We start from the raw sequence: 14,143 nt of genomic DNA, 5'->3' as shown, positions 1-14,143 counted from the left end.
ACATCCATGAGCAAATGTGGCTCCAAAGACTTGTTGGGCCCGTTTGGGTCGTGATCTGGGCTCTGACCCAATATTGCCACTCCATTTGTATTGGTCTCTTAACGAGAGACTTTTTCTACTTCTAATTCCTCTTCTTCTTTGGTCACTTACACAACAAATGTGTAGCAGGGTGGGGGGGCTTTATGTGGCTGTCAATCATCTTTAATTGGCCTATCCTGGACCGGGGTAATGCAGGAAACCGATCCCTCTGAGTATGAGGCATTCCTAGCATGTGTCTGTTGGGTTATTAGGGGTTACACAGATTCCAGTTGCAGCAGCTCACAAGCTGATGGGCGGACTGGCTGCCTGCTCAGCTGGTATTGATCACACCAACATACATACACCCCCCACTCTCTTACTATTACATCTTCCAATGACGAGCACATTTATAGCTGCTGTGTAAAACCACCTGAACCATCACACCCTGATCTTTACATGCCTTAATAAACACACACCTCAGCAAAGTGTCCTGGCTGCTTTTGACCAGCCCTCCGAGGATCAGCTCCTCCTGCCAGTGCATGAACTTCCGGCTGAAACCGTGGCAACCACCCTGGAGACGCCTGGCAATGTCAGGACTCTGAATAGAAGGAGGGCAGGGGGACAGACAGAAAAAAAAACAAGAGATATGTTATGTGTTTCTGTTGGACCACAGCTACTTTTTATCTATAATGACTGAAGTTGTGTTGTTTGTGTGGGCTTACCTCTCCTTTGTCTTTGTTGGGGGCACTAAGAGGGCAGTCGGGGTCTGAGGGGTCCAGACAAGACCTGTTCATGTAGGCATGGCCCACCTGCAGAATTAAAGAATATTACAAAAGTCTTAGTTTGTGGAAAGAGGTATGCACGTAGATGAGTTAGCAGTAATTGCTCATGAATCTTTCATTCAGAAAATCTGTCATTGTGATCCACCTGGGCTTTGTCCAACATCTCCTTAAATCCTTCCAGTGAAGTGAATTGACTCAGCTCCTCCATCAGCTTGACTGGATCAAGATTCATCCACTGGATGTCCGGCATACCCCTGGAGAGCAGAGACACACTTAGGAATTGATAACCTGAAGATCATGAAACTATAAAAGAACTTCCACCGCTCGTAGCCTGCGAAGCCAAATGGCTTTGCATCCCTGATAAAGTTTAATCTGCGCATGGTGGGGGGGGGGGGAATTCAGTTGATTTTACTTCTTTCTGCTTGGGCCGTGCAAGAGGCTAGCTGCAGATACAGGATAAAATAGCGTTTATTATCCTGTTTCACGCCGCCACAATGCCCAGGGAAAAGGCAGGGTGGCTGCCTGCTCGCTTCCATTCCTCTATGTCCTGCACCGAGTCATAACGATTACCTCTGCCTCGCAAACATCTTGATAAGGAAGGAGGGAAGGGGAGAGGCTGAGCTGGGAAATAGGTGAGGGATGCAAGAGGAATGAAATGGTGTTCACTGACAAAGGACCTTTTACACCTGCTCTCCCTCTTCATAGGATACATCCATCAATTTCCTCCATACGACCGTCTTTTCATTTAAAGTCTATTTGCTATTCTAGTTATAGACATTACCCCAAATCTGAAAATGAAGGTGGACATGATGTGTTTCTTGTCTTAACGTCCAGCAAAAATGCTTCACTCTTCAGCTCACATTGGATTATTCACACATGTGCCTGAGCACACTTCAACACAGATGCTCCTGTACCTCATGAGGTACAGCAGGGCAGTAGGTATCAAATCAAGCAACAGGTTCATAAAACACAGTTATAAATATATTCTTTAAAAGACAGAGCTTTGAAAAAAGTGAGGTTTCCTGAGTCTGCGTTTGTTTTTCTGCAGTGATTGAAGAAGAAGAGAGTCAAAAACATGTCCACTCTGGGCTTAATGGTTCATGAAGAGAGCTCCTCTCCTATTCCCACATACCAGCGTCCCTTCTGCTGCAGCTCGCAAAGACACACTCCTTTATCAGCTACCCTTTGCTTGAGTGAACCGGGCCTGGGCCCTTTTGTTTTTTCATCGATTGCTGCTCTTTGTTCGCACTCTTTCCCATCTCCCTGTCTCCATCCTCACTCCTTTTTATTTTTTCCTTTTTGTCTTTAAAACCAGAGCTGAACGGGAAGCGGAAGCCACCGGCCTCAGTGACCACAAGTTTGCCTCAGCTCCACGTGAAAAAAAAAGAGTAACAAACAAATAAGGAATAACAACAGATGTGGAGCACTTTAGTGTGATTTACAGGAATACTTGGAGGACATGGGAATCATCAAAGAAACCCTTCTCCCTTCTCGGTCGCCATGCTCTCACAAAGGCCAACTGGGAGATGCAAAGAATGGGAAACTTGTTTGTTTCTGAACTGGCTGGCTTGTCATGCAACACACTGCTGTCAACTCCGGACAGAAATCTAAACAAATATTCTGTTTGGAGAGAAACATCTGCTATGATCTAAACTATCTTCTATAAACCGAGGACTCAATTGAAATATCACAGCTTTAAAAAAAAAAAAACTCTTTAAGGGACTCTATTTCTCAGGAGAACTTCGTAAACCAAAAAAAGGAGAGAAAAAAAAAACTTGAATCCACAAATGCCCAAATACGCCCCGTCTCTGCTGTTAACTATCTTGTAGCCTCTCTCTGTCTTTCTCGGGGGACTTGAGACTTGAATGCTGCCCATTTTATTTGTTGGACAACTTGGGAGCTGGGAGCCTGGGGCATTACCATGAGAATGCCGAGTGTTAGCCATGAGCTGACAAAGCCTGCCCCCCCTCCCTCTTACGGGGCCCCTGCACTGACGGACACTCACTCGTAAACCGAAAGAATGCTTACCATTGTCTGACCCAAAGGGCTCCCCTGCTACCACCACCACCACCACCGCCTCTCCGCCCTCCGTTCTACCGACCCACCATCCAGTTGCTGCTGCAGTCATCTCCCCTCTCTCTCACTCCATCTCCCCCTCGCTTCATCTCTCCCTCAATCTCCCCCTCTTTGAATTTCTCTGTCAGGACATCCCCCCCTCTCCATCCAGTCCCTCTATTACTGACCGCCACTGTCAGTCACAACACCCACTGACAGACTACTGAAAGCCCAACTGTATGTCTCCATCTAGCATGTGTTAAAAGTTATGGACCAGCTTCACTCGGCAACGCAGGTCAGATGGAAGCAATGACAGAAAAGGGAGAGCCAAGAGTCCCGACGAAATCTTTAATATGCAAAAAGAAGGAAAAAAAGTGTGTGAAATATTCCAAGACTTACGGTAAATAGGCGGAGCCTCCCTGTAGTTTGGCCCCTTCCCAAAAACAGTCCAATGGGGTGATTATCATACAGGGAAATAGCTTGTCAATCATCTGGAATCAGGATATAGGAAGAAAAACACGATCAAACATCAAAACTCTGAAAAAAGAAATGTATAAAAAAACGAATTATTTGTAACTTTGTCAACTCACCCTTTCAATCATGACATTTTCAATAATAGGAACTCCTGATTTATAGCATATTTTGTTAAGATCCCATGATCTGGAAGAAAGGAAATACATTTTTAATTACAGATTGTTAACACAAGAAAATATTTTTTTCTGTGACATATCCAAGGTCTGCTTACTTTCCAAACAGTGACACCTGGACCTTGCTAGCAGACAGAGCAGCCTCCATGTGGACCAGCAAGGCCTCCTGGGTAAGAATACTGGTGCCCTCTTCTTTGGGGGTCTGGATGAGCATCTGTGAGGTAAACACTGACTCCTCTCCCTGCTTCTCCTTAGTGTAGCGAAGCTCTGTACTCACCCGACTGCCAGCTAGAAGACGAAAAACGAAGAATTCATTAACACCAAAGATAGCTAAATTAATACTGTACACATGAGCACATATATCTTCAAATGCACATGCAGAGACGGACAAAAACCTGCATTGGGTTCATGTAACAAAGTGTCTTGCGTGCACACACTTAAAACAAGAACACACATATATCGACCAACGCCCTTGGCCCTTGCCAGTGTTGGTTTTGTAGGCACTTCACACAAGCCAGCATCTGGCCAAGAGAAATGAGTAATACAGCTTCTCATTGGCTCATTCTGTAAAACAGATGTGCCCTGTTAGGAAAACCAGCCTGCCGATGCCCCCGAAAACCCCCACCACCACTGCACCCAGGGCACCAGATACGGACATTTATGAAGATGTGAAAAATGTTCAAGGATGAGTAAAGGATGAACGCCTCTTCCTTTTTTTATATTGGGTGTCCATCTTTGAGGAAGGGAGGAGAGGAGAGGAAAAGTTGTGAATGACATGAGGAGATATAAGAATGTCAGAAGTGGTGATGAACAGGAAAGTGAGTAGATAACACAAAAAACAGAGAGAGAGAGAGAGGGAGAGGGCACTATATTGTGCAGTGTGGTAGACTCCAGCCCCCTAATTACAGGAGGTTGCCCTGAAAAGAGTTTGCCAGCCGGGGGATCTGTGCCTGTGCCAAGTGGACATGAAACATGCCGCGCTGGATCACAGAGGGCCCGTCTGCCCCTCTCGTTGTCCCACTACATGACAACCCTAGAGAGAAGGAGGAAAATAGGGGAAGTGGGGGAGATTGGAAACAGGGGCTACCTCCTTCTTAATTGTAACTCTTGTCACTCTTTTACTCACTTTCACTGCGCTGCACTCGATCCTGGCTTTACCCCCTTTTAGCATCTATTTCTCTATTCCTCTTAACAGCATCTATAGCCCCTTGCCTCTGCCTCTCTCTCTCTGTCTCCCTCTTTATTTCCCTCTCTCCGTCATGCTCTCTGTACCTCCCCCATCCTGCAGCAGGCTCCTATAATTGATGAGGAGAAAAGAAAAAACAAACTATTCAGCCCACACTGTGAAAAGTGTGAGATCAGGTTAGAAACTCTGGGCCTCGGAGACACACTCCCAATACTTCTAGGCTTCACTTTCAAGGCTTTAATTACCTACTCAGGAGCCGAAGAATATCAGGTCACCTCATTTATTTGCAGTCATAGGCGTCTTTTTTGTCTGGCTCAGTGCATCCCAAAAGAAAACACCTCAAAATGGGACATGTTCTTGTTGGGTATACACATCTGGTCCTAAGTCAAGAGGTAGTAATAAAGCTTTGTTTTCAGGGGAGTCACAACAAAAATATATAGGATAAGCAATTTCCTGAAAACTTTTTTTGTGGTTGAGAAACTGAAGTTTTTCAAAATGAGTATTTAACACTGTCTGGGACATGTACAAAGTGATGAGGCAACAGCGAATGGACGTATAATTTCCTGCTACAGTTTCCTCGCCACACAGACTCCTAATCAAAAAAGGGCTACTTCAAAATGGAACTCTTTCCGTCCGTGTACCTCGTTGACATCTGTTAAACCTTTTTTGACATTTCGTATGTTAACCTCTGCAGTGTGGGGTTTTGATCCCAACAGGAACTGGGTGGCTCGGAGAGACTCTGGCTCTGTAATTACAGGCCTCCTGAAGTAAATTATAGCTATTTGTGTCTCGTTCCTCCCATCTGGACCACCCAGGCAGCCTGTCCTCTCTCTTCTCCCTCGCTCTTTCTCGCCTTCTCTCCTCAACCCCCAGTCTGGCCCCAACCACCCAACTCTGAGCTCCGCAGCTACTCTGCTCACTTCAGCTCTCAGTCAGCTTAGCTCTGGCTCCAGATGGGGACCTTATCCTTTTCTTTTCTCATCTGCTTTTTTTGTCTTTCTATCTCTCCTTTCCTACTTCTTTCTCACTTTATTTCTCTTTGTCACTCTTCTTCAACCTCCCCCACTCCTACCCTCTCCCTATACTCACTCAGCCCGGGCTCTGCAGCATTGCCTTAAAGAGACAGTTCCCGGAAATGTTCCCACCCTGTGAAGAAAGTGCCTTTGAGTGTGGAGTTTTAACACCCCAGCAACTGGTAATTCTATTTCACAAGCAATTATGAAACATGAAATATTAGTCAATAAGTAAATAAACAAGTAAATGATCACATCTACAGTTCTATTGTTAAACGGTTTTCAGAAACTTGACCACAGTCACCACCTGACCCATACCCGAATACCAAACACCCAGAATCCCCTAACTCAGTGAAATATGTGTGGCTTCTCACATCTGGCTTCCAGGACGAAGCCGAGGCCACCTTTAAAGCAGAATGTTTCTATTCTCTTCTATTCTGTCTTTGTGGCTTACAGGCCTGGTCCCAGTTCCAGGCCATGCTAGGTCAGACCAAGCCACCTTCAAAGTTCAGTGTGGTAGATTAGCTGGATTAGGGGCCCTCTGAAAGGCCCCACGCTGCTATGGAGGAAGACCCAAGACGAAGAGGGCTATAAGTAACATGTATGCTGTTACCTGGTACATCGTGCATAGGAAATGACCTGCTCCTGATTAGCAAAGCATGACAACACAAGAAGTGTACAGCCAATTTCCACACGGAACCCCCCTTGATAAAAGATAGATTTAAGAGGAAAAAAAGTTCTGACCACCATGAAGTAGCAACAATGTACGTAAAAAAAAGACAAACTACAACGCTACGCCTTCGCTGCCATGGCCCATACATCATTCTTTTTTTCACATTGTTTTTAAATTGAGGCCCTTGAGAATTTCATTCTCTTAGCCTGGCACCCAGCATCACATTAAAACCTCCTGCTCCTTTTGTCACACGTGGACCCACCAGAATCATGACTGTGCCCCACTTTGGGTCCTCAGCCTGGCCCTGCCCTGTGTGGCATTCCCTAGCCAGGGCATTCCCCAGCCAGGGCACCCCCCAGCAGATGGGCCGTTCCCCTCCATACAATCCCTCCGTACAGCAGCTTCAGACTGAATGCAGACCCTTTTGTCATTCACCCCTTCAATTTCTTTCAGATGTTTCCCAACTAACAGCAGAATATAATAAAGAGGGAACGGCTTTTTCGTCTTTTTTCGCAACAAAAGCAAATGGACCAAAACTTTCCCAGCCAGTAAAACAATGCCGAAGTTGGCTGTGGGAGGGTGAGGCTGGGGGCAAGAAAGAGAACCTGGCACGTTGCTATCTTACCTATAGAAATACAATGTTTGCATATGTGTGAATGTGGGTGTGTGTGTGTCTACATTCAATGTATCTGTTAATCAGTCTGCAAAGACGAATAAGCTTGTGAACACAAGAAAACAAAAATGATAAATCGGTTTAAAACCAGTAGTTCCAAACACGAGGCCTGAGATCATGAAAAATCAGTTTCACTTACATTCTATTCAGATGTGCCAGTGGTGTTAGCCACCACACATAAATTTCCAACGGGGTTGGCATTTAGGCACTTTCTATTTCCATATGTATAGGCTTGCCTCTGCTAATTATGCTAATCATGGGCAGTGTTGGCCACTGTGAAAAATAGTCACATTAGACACTCCACTGACCGCTAATACTGCTTAATGTGTGGTTGAAACATACATTCATCCCCGCCTGAAAGGCAAAATTTTTCCACGTTGCTGGTCTCATTCACACGAGAAATGAATTTATTGAGCCCCAGAACCATTTCTTTTTTCCCTCCCAAGGACCAAGAAAATGTTCGGTTTTTCTCTCCCTCTCCCCTCTACTCCCTTTACTATTTTTTGGTACTTTCATGGTGTGAAGACAGAAGCAAATGGTGCAAACTCTAAGGTGACTGGTGTTGCTTTATTTCACTTAGAGCAAAGACAAAGGTTGCTCTTCAGTGTGGAGAGAAAGGGTGCCACGCTATATAGATTGAGTTATCATTATCCCTGCTTCTCCGCCTTTCAGGATATTGCATTCAATGTTGCAAAGACTCTGACAGCCCTTTTTTATATAAAAAAGACCAAAATAACGGTATAAACATGGGTTATCTCTGTCAGGTGAACATGTGTTGAAATATTTTAATTTTATAACTGTAAAAAACGACTGCAAGCTTCCTGTCTCTTGGAAGCAAACACCATGTGTCCGTCATATGCACATGTATCTATAGCTGCTCAATGTGTGTTTATTTATTGGGGGGTGGTCTCGGTCTGTGTGTTGAAGAGTGTGTGTGTTGAGAAAGGAGATGGAATGAGGGAGACTTGGACTGAAGGATGGAGGTAAGGGGGGAGAGGAGGAGGAGGAGGGGGGAGTGAAATAAACATTTAGAAGTGACCCAGGTTGACTCTGGTCTTGTTTGTTCTCTCTACCAGTGAGGTCCTGGGCCCTGAGCGCTGGGAGTTTATTTATCTAGCTGGGGCACCGCCGCGCACTATTCACCTCCAATAATGCCTCATAGAGCTCCCTTTCTGTGTCTGAACTGGGGCGCTGTGTGCGCTCCGATGAATTATAGCATTTACCTGCTGTGCCGCTCTGAGGGTTGTTTAGAGTAAAGCTGCTCCAAACATCGAAAAATGCCCACGTGTGCATTTGCTCATTTGCGCAAACTCAAAGGGGTGTGTGTGTATTTTCTCTCTCCCAGACTCTTTCAGTGTCTTCAAATCAATCTGTGTCCGCATCTGCTCATATCTGCAAACTATCTGGCTTGGTTTCATTGCTAGCTGGCAAAGATAACACAGCAGTCTCCATGCATCCATGCTATGTGGACCATGCATGTGTAGATCTATACCTCCCCCCTTTTCCTAACCTCTCTTTACACAGCCTCTTTATGGGACATGTGGTACGCCTGCTATCTGGATAGGACCTGTCTAGCTGCACTCATATTTGGACAGCTTGAGTCTGTGTACATGTCTGTCATGCCTCACCCAAACTCTGCAAAGAAGGATGAGTTTAGTTAACGTAAGAGTAAACACAGCCACTCTTACATGGAGGCCATTTCTTTCCTCTCTTTCTCAAACAAGCTTTTCAAGTGGGTCTTTGTGTGTGGGGGAGAAAAACGCTGCAGAAAAACGTTTTACCATTTAATATGCGACTTAGGGCAATTAATGCAAAAAGAATTATATAATTTCACTGATTTTAGTCACGATTTCAGGCTTCTCCCTCGCAAAACTGCGCCCTCCCACAGGCAGTTATGTTTAAAGAGAGACACACACTAGACGTTTGCACATTTGGAGTTTGTTCAAGTGAGACAGGCGAAAAAACACAAGCAAAGAAGAAAAAAGTGTCAGCTAGCCATAAACCTTCCACCCTGTTGCTGCTTCCAACCCCCCCTCCAATGCCTCCTCATATCCTTCCCTTCTTCCTGCACTTCTTTTTTTATGATCTCTCTCTTGTGGACAATGCAGGACCGGTTCACACGTTGTCCAGCTCACACCAATGATCACACTCTCGAAGGTGGGATAAGCAAATGTCATTTATATCGAATCAAAGGAAATGTAGGAATTACAAAATGTGATATAATTCAGACACTCACGAAAGGGTAGGTGTAGTGGATTATAAATGTAGTATCACCTTCTCTTTATTAGCTGCAAATATTTGCTTCACTTTTTTAAATGATCCTCTATAATAATACATTTTAAAGGATCTTGAAAAAAATAAATCTGTGAGTCATTTAAGGCGTTTTGATGGATGATGTCTGTCTTAGTGATTGAGGAGTTTAAGCCAAAAAATGGTCCTTAATCCTCCTGACAGACTAAACACCCTGATACTGTGGCTTTTATTCTCACCTGTGCAGGTGTGAGCACTGAAGGCACGATTAACCCTTTTACTTTACAAGCTGCATGTCTACCTTTGAAAATTTCCAGACAAGTATCCATCAAGAAAAACAAAAAAGAAAATGAATAAAAGGCCGGGGAAAGTATAAGTACTGTAAAAGATAAGTATGCTTGGGAGTGCAGGTAGGCATTTCACAAAAAACACAAACTTTCCCTCACATTGCCTCCCATTCTCTCTCTCTCTCTCTGTCTCTTTCTAGACACAGACTGCACTGCTGTGCTAGGCTTCACAGTGTTTTGGTCCTGCAGGAGGGAGGAAGCAATTAAAAAAGCCCTGGTGGCCTGACTTCACAGAGCAGGCAGACAGACAGGTAGAAATATAAAAACACACACACACAGAGCACAGGCAGACACACACACGGGCATGCAGGCAGACATACAGCCAGGCACGCTGTACACACGACGAAGGTGGCAAAGATGACAAGAGTATGTGTTTGTGTATGTGTGAATACTGCAATGGCAGTGTCGAGTATGAATATATGATTGGAAGCATATGCCCCTAACACACACACACTCACACAGACACACCTACAGCTTTCACCATGCTGACAGAGTGTTAACACTTAAGGTGTCAATTCACAGCTAGTTTATTATGAACAAATTAGGACACAAGAGGAAAAGCTTTGTTTATACAGCAGTTACGAATAGCCGTTTTCTTTTACTTAATTTTCAGATACTATCGAAACATGTTTACTTTACATTTCTTTTAGGTTAAGATATATGCGCTAAAATAATCCAATAAAACTCCACAACTTTAGAAAAACATTCAGATTCTCCTCATCCAAAATCAGTTGTCTTATTAGCGAGCATATCATTCCTCCCTCTTGTGTTCTCACTTATGTGCAACGGTGCATGTGTGTATATGTGTGTGTGTTTCCTTGTTTGTGTGTGTGAGAGAGAGACAGAGGGAGAACTAACCTCTCCTTGTTACTGAACCACTTTACTCTCCATTGAGGCCCTAGCAGCTTTGTCAATGGGCTATTGGTGGAAACAAGGCAGGCAGAAACTTTAGAAACATGGCCACAGCCTCTTAAAGGCACAGCATTCCTTTTCAGGCCCCCCTGTTCAACTCCCTCAATCCCGCAGCAAAACAACTGGCACGCAAACACCTAAACATCTCCTTTAAGAGACGGCCACACCAATTAGCTCAAGAGGTAATCCCGAAACCTTTTACACTAACCAGAATGAAAGCTAAAGAAAAAGGGGAGTCTGTGCACAATTTGAAACTCTTGTTCCTTAATGTTGCTGGATCTTCCCTTAAAACCTCAATCTAATCAGTTATAGAGATTGCACTTTTAATTTTTGCCTGATATATAGAGGAGCTTATTGCAGCACACAGCCTCCAAACGTTTCCCCTGACACAAGAAGCATGTGATTCCTCCCACACCTCCACTCAGCTCCTGTGGGAGCCGCCTGTCCCCTGTCCTCTAGTGACATGGTGGGCTTAAAAACCCTATAGTGTCTGTTTATATTCACCAACTGCTGTGGCGCTTTCAGAGCGTGCAAAACAGGTGGGTAAACTTCAGCTGCATTCACTTATATTTTTTCTTCTTGTGGGGAGGAGGAGGAGGAGGTAGGGGAGGGAGGGAGGGAGGGAGGGGGTTGAGGGAGGTGGTGCCTGCTTGCTTGCCTCTTGTTGAATGGAATCCAAGAATAGTTAGGGACCACACAGGGAGCTGAACGGGGGGAGGGGTCAGGGCCCTCAAAGATGGCTAACCATTCACACAGTCCATCTGCTGCGGGGATCAGCCCCGGCACTGAAAGCCTGGGGGTTTAAAAGGAATTTGGCCTGTGTGAAAAACCAAATAAAGCTGCTTCTGCCGCTGGAAAATGCACAGATGAATTTAAACCTAAAATGCAACGTGCCGTACAGAGAAAGAGGGTAAATGATGGAAGCAGAGGAGAAGAGCGCACAATCACGCACACACGCAACACAGCCATCTTTACAGAGGAAGCACAAGATATTGTGTGTCTGTGTGTGACACTGGAATGCAGCTGTGTCAGAGACGTGTCTGGGTTTCTCAGGTTAACTGTGACTTATTGAGAAATGAACAGACATGAGGAAACAGCTTTGGCAACACACAAAAGACACAAATGTTTACTGACATGGAAGTTAATAAGAGTTGTAGTGTGTGAGAAATTTACAAAAAGTAACGCTTGTTATTGTCATTTCCAACCAGCGATACACTAACAAATGACTTCAATCAACCATGTATGAGAAGACTGACGGTCATCCATGTCACAGTATTTCTACATGAAGGCAACTGGACCTTGTAGCTGCTTCACTCAGGATTTCAGCCAGACACACCAATAGTCACTGACCACCGAGACACTAATATTGCCATGCTGTATTTTCTCACCGGCTGCCATTGACATTCAAACGATAAGCAGTACATAAATTACACTTTCATCAAAAACTGCAGATTACTATGAGCTGAGAGTCAAATCCAGTATATCCAGCAACGAGCAAAAACTGATCTCACAGGATGATGTTGAGGGATGCACTTCAACAGTCACAACACCAGACCCCAGTGCAAAACTGACAATGCTCATTAAGCGTTTGTTGCCACAGGAGGAGCAAAACATGCCTGCATGAAATGAGAAATCACTTAAAACTTACCTTCCACCCATAGCTGCTCGATGTCCGTCTCGATGGCTGCAACTCGGAGCCCCACAGACAGTGCCCCAAATACTAAGAGTCCAATAAAGAGGACCTTCCCACAGTGCCTCTGGATGTGGCAGCCCAGAGAGAACAGGAGGGCCTGGAACCTCGCCCGGATCCACAGAGGAGCTTTCTGACCTACCGCCTTACCCTGGATGTAAAGAAGGAGGGAGGGCGATAAAAGGACAGTATTATTATCATGTTACCAGACATTAATAATGTACCATATCACACAGCTGTCGACAAAGGCAGGGTTCTATAGCTTGTATCTATAACAGTGGGGTCTACAGTGACAATTTACATCCTAAACACTGGGTGGAACATGGCATCTTCAGAGAGAAGATTTTTTTGGGGTGAAATTTAAATAGTGACAACTGAAGGTGCCAACCAGCTAATCACAGATTTGACTGCCAACGCTCTCCTGTCCTGTATGTGCACTCAGACTAAATCTAAAACCTCATATCACAACACCTGAACTAAGTCAGGACCCAGGATATTTTCTCCCATGACAACGTTCAACAATTAAAATGGCAGTTTGTGCAGGTGTTGATTCTATTTGGGAAACGTATTCCTATTGCTTCAGCTCAGGCAAAAATGAACATGCTATGATATCACATAATGTACCCGTCTGCAAGTTGGAAACTTTCTGGTTATGTAAAAGATGTCTCTTTAAACTACGAACTTCAACAATTTGGTCTTTAGAGAGTTTGTAGCACAAATACATTACTACAATTAAACTGTAGTGGGAAGAAAACATTAGTTGTTTAATCCTTAAATCCTTGTTCATTCACTTTTGCAGGGGTTTAAACTAACACATAGATAATAGCCTAATGGAATAAGGGTTTTAGATTGCATCTGTGTCCCTGTGGTAATCTAAGTTATAGAGGTTTTCCCTATAACTTTCAAAAGAATAGTTACAAACTGTACTTTAACTCAGTCCCTGTGCTACAAGTGTCACTGCTGCAGGAGACATTGCTCTGGTGTTGTGGTTTCTCTCAGCAGTGCTGAAACACGTCCAAGCATCCGGGCGGTCCAAAGATGCTTTGTCAGATCAAACTCAATCAGTGAATTCCTTTACAGGACCCACCACATTTCCAAACAGACCCCGGGCCAGTGCGCTCTGCTCTGCGCTGCCTGGCTGCTGCACAAAGCCAAAAACACGCACAACACGGCTGACTGTGGGGATGTGGGAACAAAAAAAAAACTCTCTCACTTGCTGCCTTTGCAAAGTCTGTAACAATAAGTAAAGTCCTTTATAATGAACTGCAAAGTGTTAAGTGTGGAGATTCTTGTTAAGGTGATATAACTTCATTCCAGGAGGTTCCCAAACTGTCAAACACCTCAAACCTGGTGCTGTAGGATTTCTCGAGTCTGCATTAACCTCTAGCAACAATTTCTTCACCCTTTCCCTCAAAATCAAAATAATAAACTCTTGACTGCTCCTGATCTGGCTGTCCTCACCCCTCCAGGACCTCTGGTGGTCCCCAGACCCCAGTTTGAGGAGCTGCTCCTTCAGCCTACATGCGCCCGCGATTAGATAACGACTAAAACCAGAAGCTGCGCGTTTGGAGGGTTTTTCCTCATGAAGCCAGGCATTTCTCTATCATCACCTTAGAGATCTGTTTAAGTGCGAAAGCAGCGTGGCAGTAGCTGGGTCTCCGGAGAAGGTCTGGGTTCGCGGGTGGCTGAGAGCGCGCATAACTCGGGGGTAAATCTCCAAAGACGCCGGCCCCCGGGACCCCGTGATCCGAGGCCATGGTCCGAGTCTGAGGGCGAGCGGGGTGCGGAGCGAAGCGGCGGAGAGTCGGTGCGAGTTCAGCAAAGGCGACGGTAATCCAACATAGAAGAGGAGCGCATCCAGCAGCGCCGGCGACAAGTCGGGAGAACCGCTTCTAGT

The 14,143-nt window shown here is 45.0% G+C and overlaps 1 protein-coding gene across 1 annotated transcript in view; it reads right to left on the bottom strand.

Moving 5' to 3' along the window:
* ptch2 (patched 2) overlaps positions 1 to 14,143 on the bottom strand; it is a 25,792-nt gene extending 11,649 nt beyond the window's left edge. The window contains exons 1-8 of the mRNA XM_069511852.1: positions 13,857 to 14,143; positions 12,205 to 12,397; positions 3,601 to 3,790; positions 3,446 to 3,515; positions 3,255 to 3,346; positions 946 to 1,054; positions 741 to 827; positions 495 to 616 (exon numbers count right to left, since the gene is read on the bottom strand). Coding sequence (XP_069367953.1) covers positions 495 to 616; positions 741 to 827; positions 946 to 1,054; positions 3,255 to 3,346; positions 3,446 to 3,515; positions 3,601 to 3,790; positions 12,205 to 12,397; positions 13,857 to 14,003 — 1,010 coding nt within the window. The 5' untranslated portion in view covers positions 14,004 to 14,143. The remainder of the gene's footprint in view (positions 1 to 494; positions 617 to 740; positions 828 to 945; positions 1,055 to 3,254; positions 3,347 to 3,445; positions 3,516 to 3,600; positions 3,791 to 12,204; positions 12,398 to 13,856) is intronic.

The sequence above is a fragment of the Paralichthys olivaceus genome, chromosome 16 (genome assembly GCF_024713975.1).
Source record: "Paralichthys olivaceus isolate ysfri-2021 chromosome 16, ASM2471397v2, whole genome shotgun sequence".
Classification (NCBI taxonomy): domain Eukaryota; kingdom Metazoa; phylum Chordata; class Actinopteri; order Pleuronectiformes; family Paralichthyidae; genus Paralichthys; species Paralichthys olivaceus.
The sequence above is the reverse complement of the archived record's forward strand: the minus strand, read 5'-3'. Positions and strand labels throughout refer to the sequence as shown.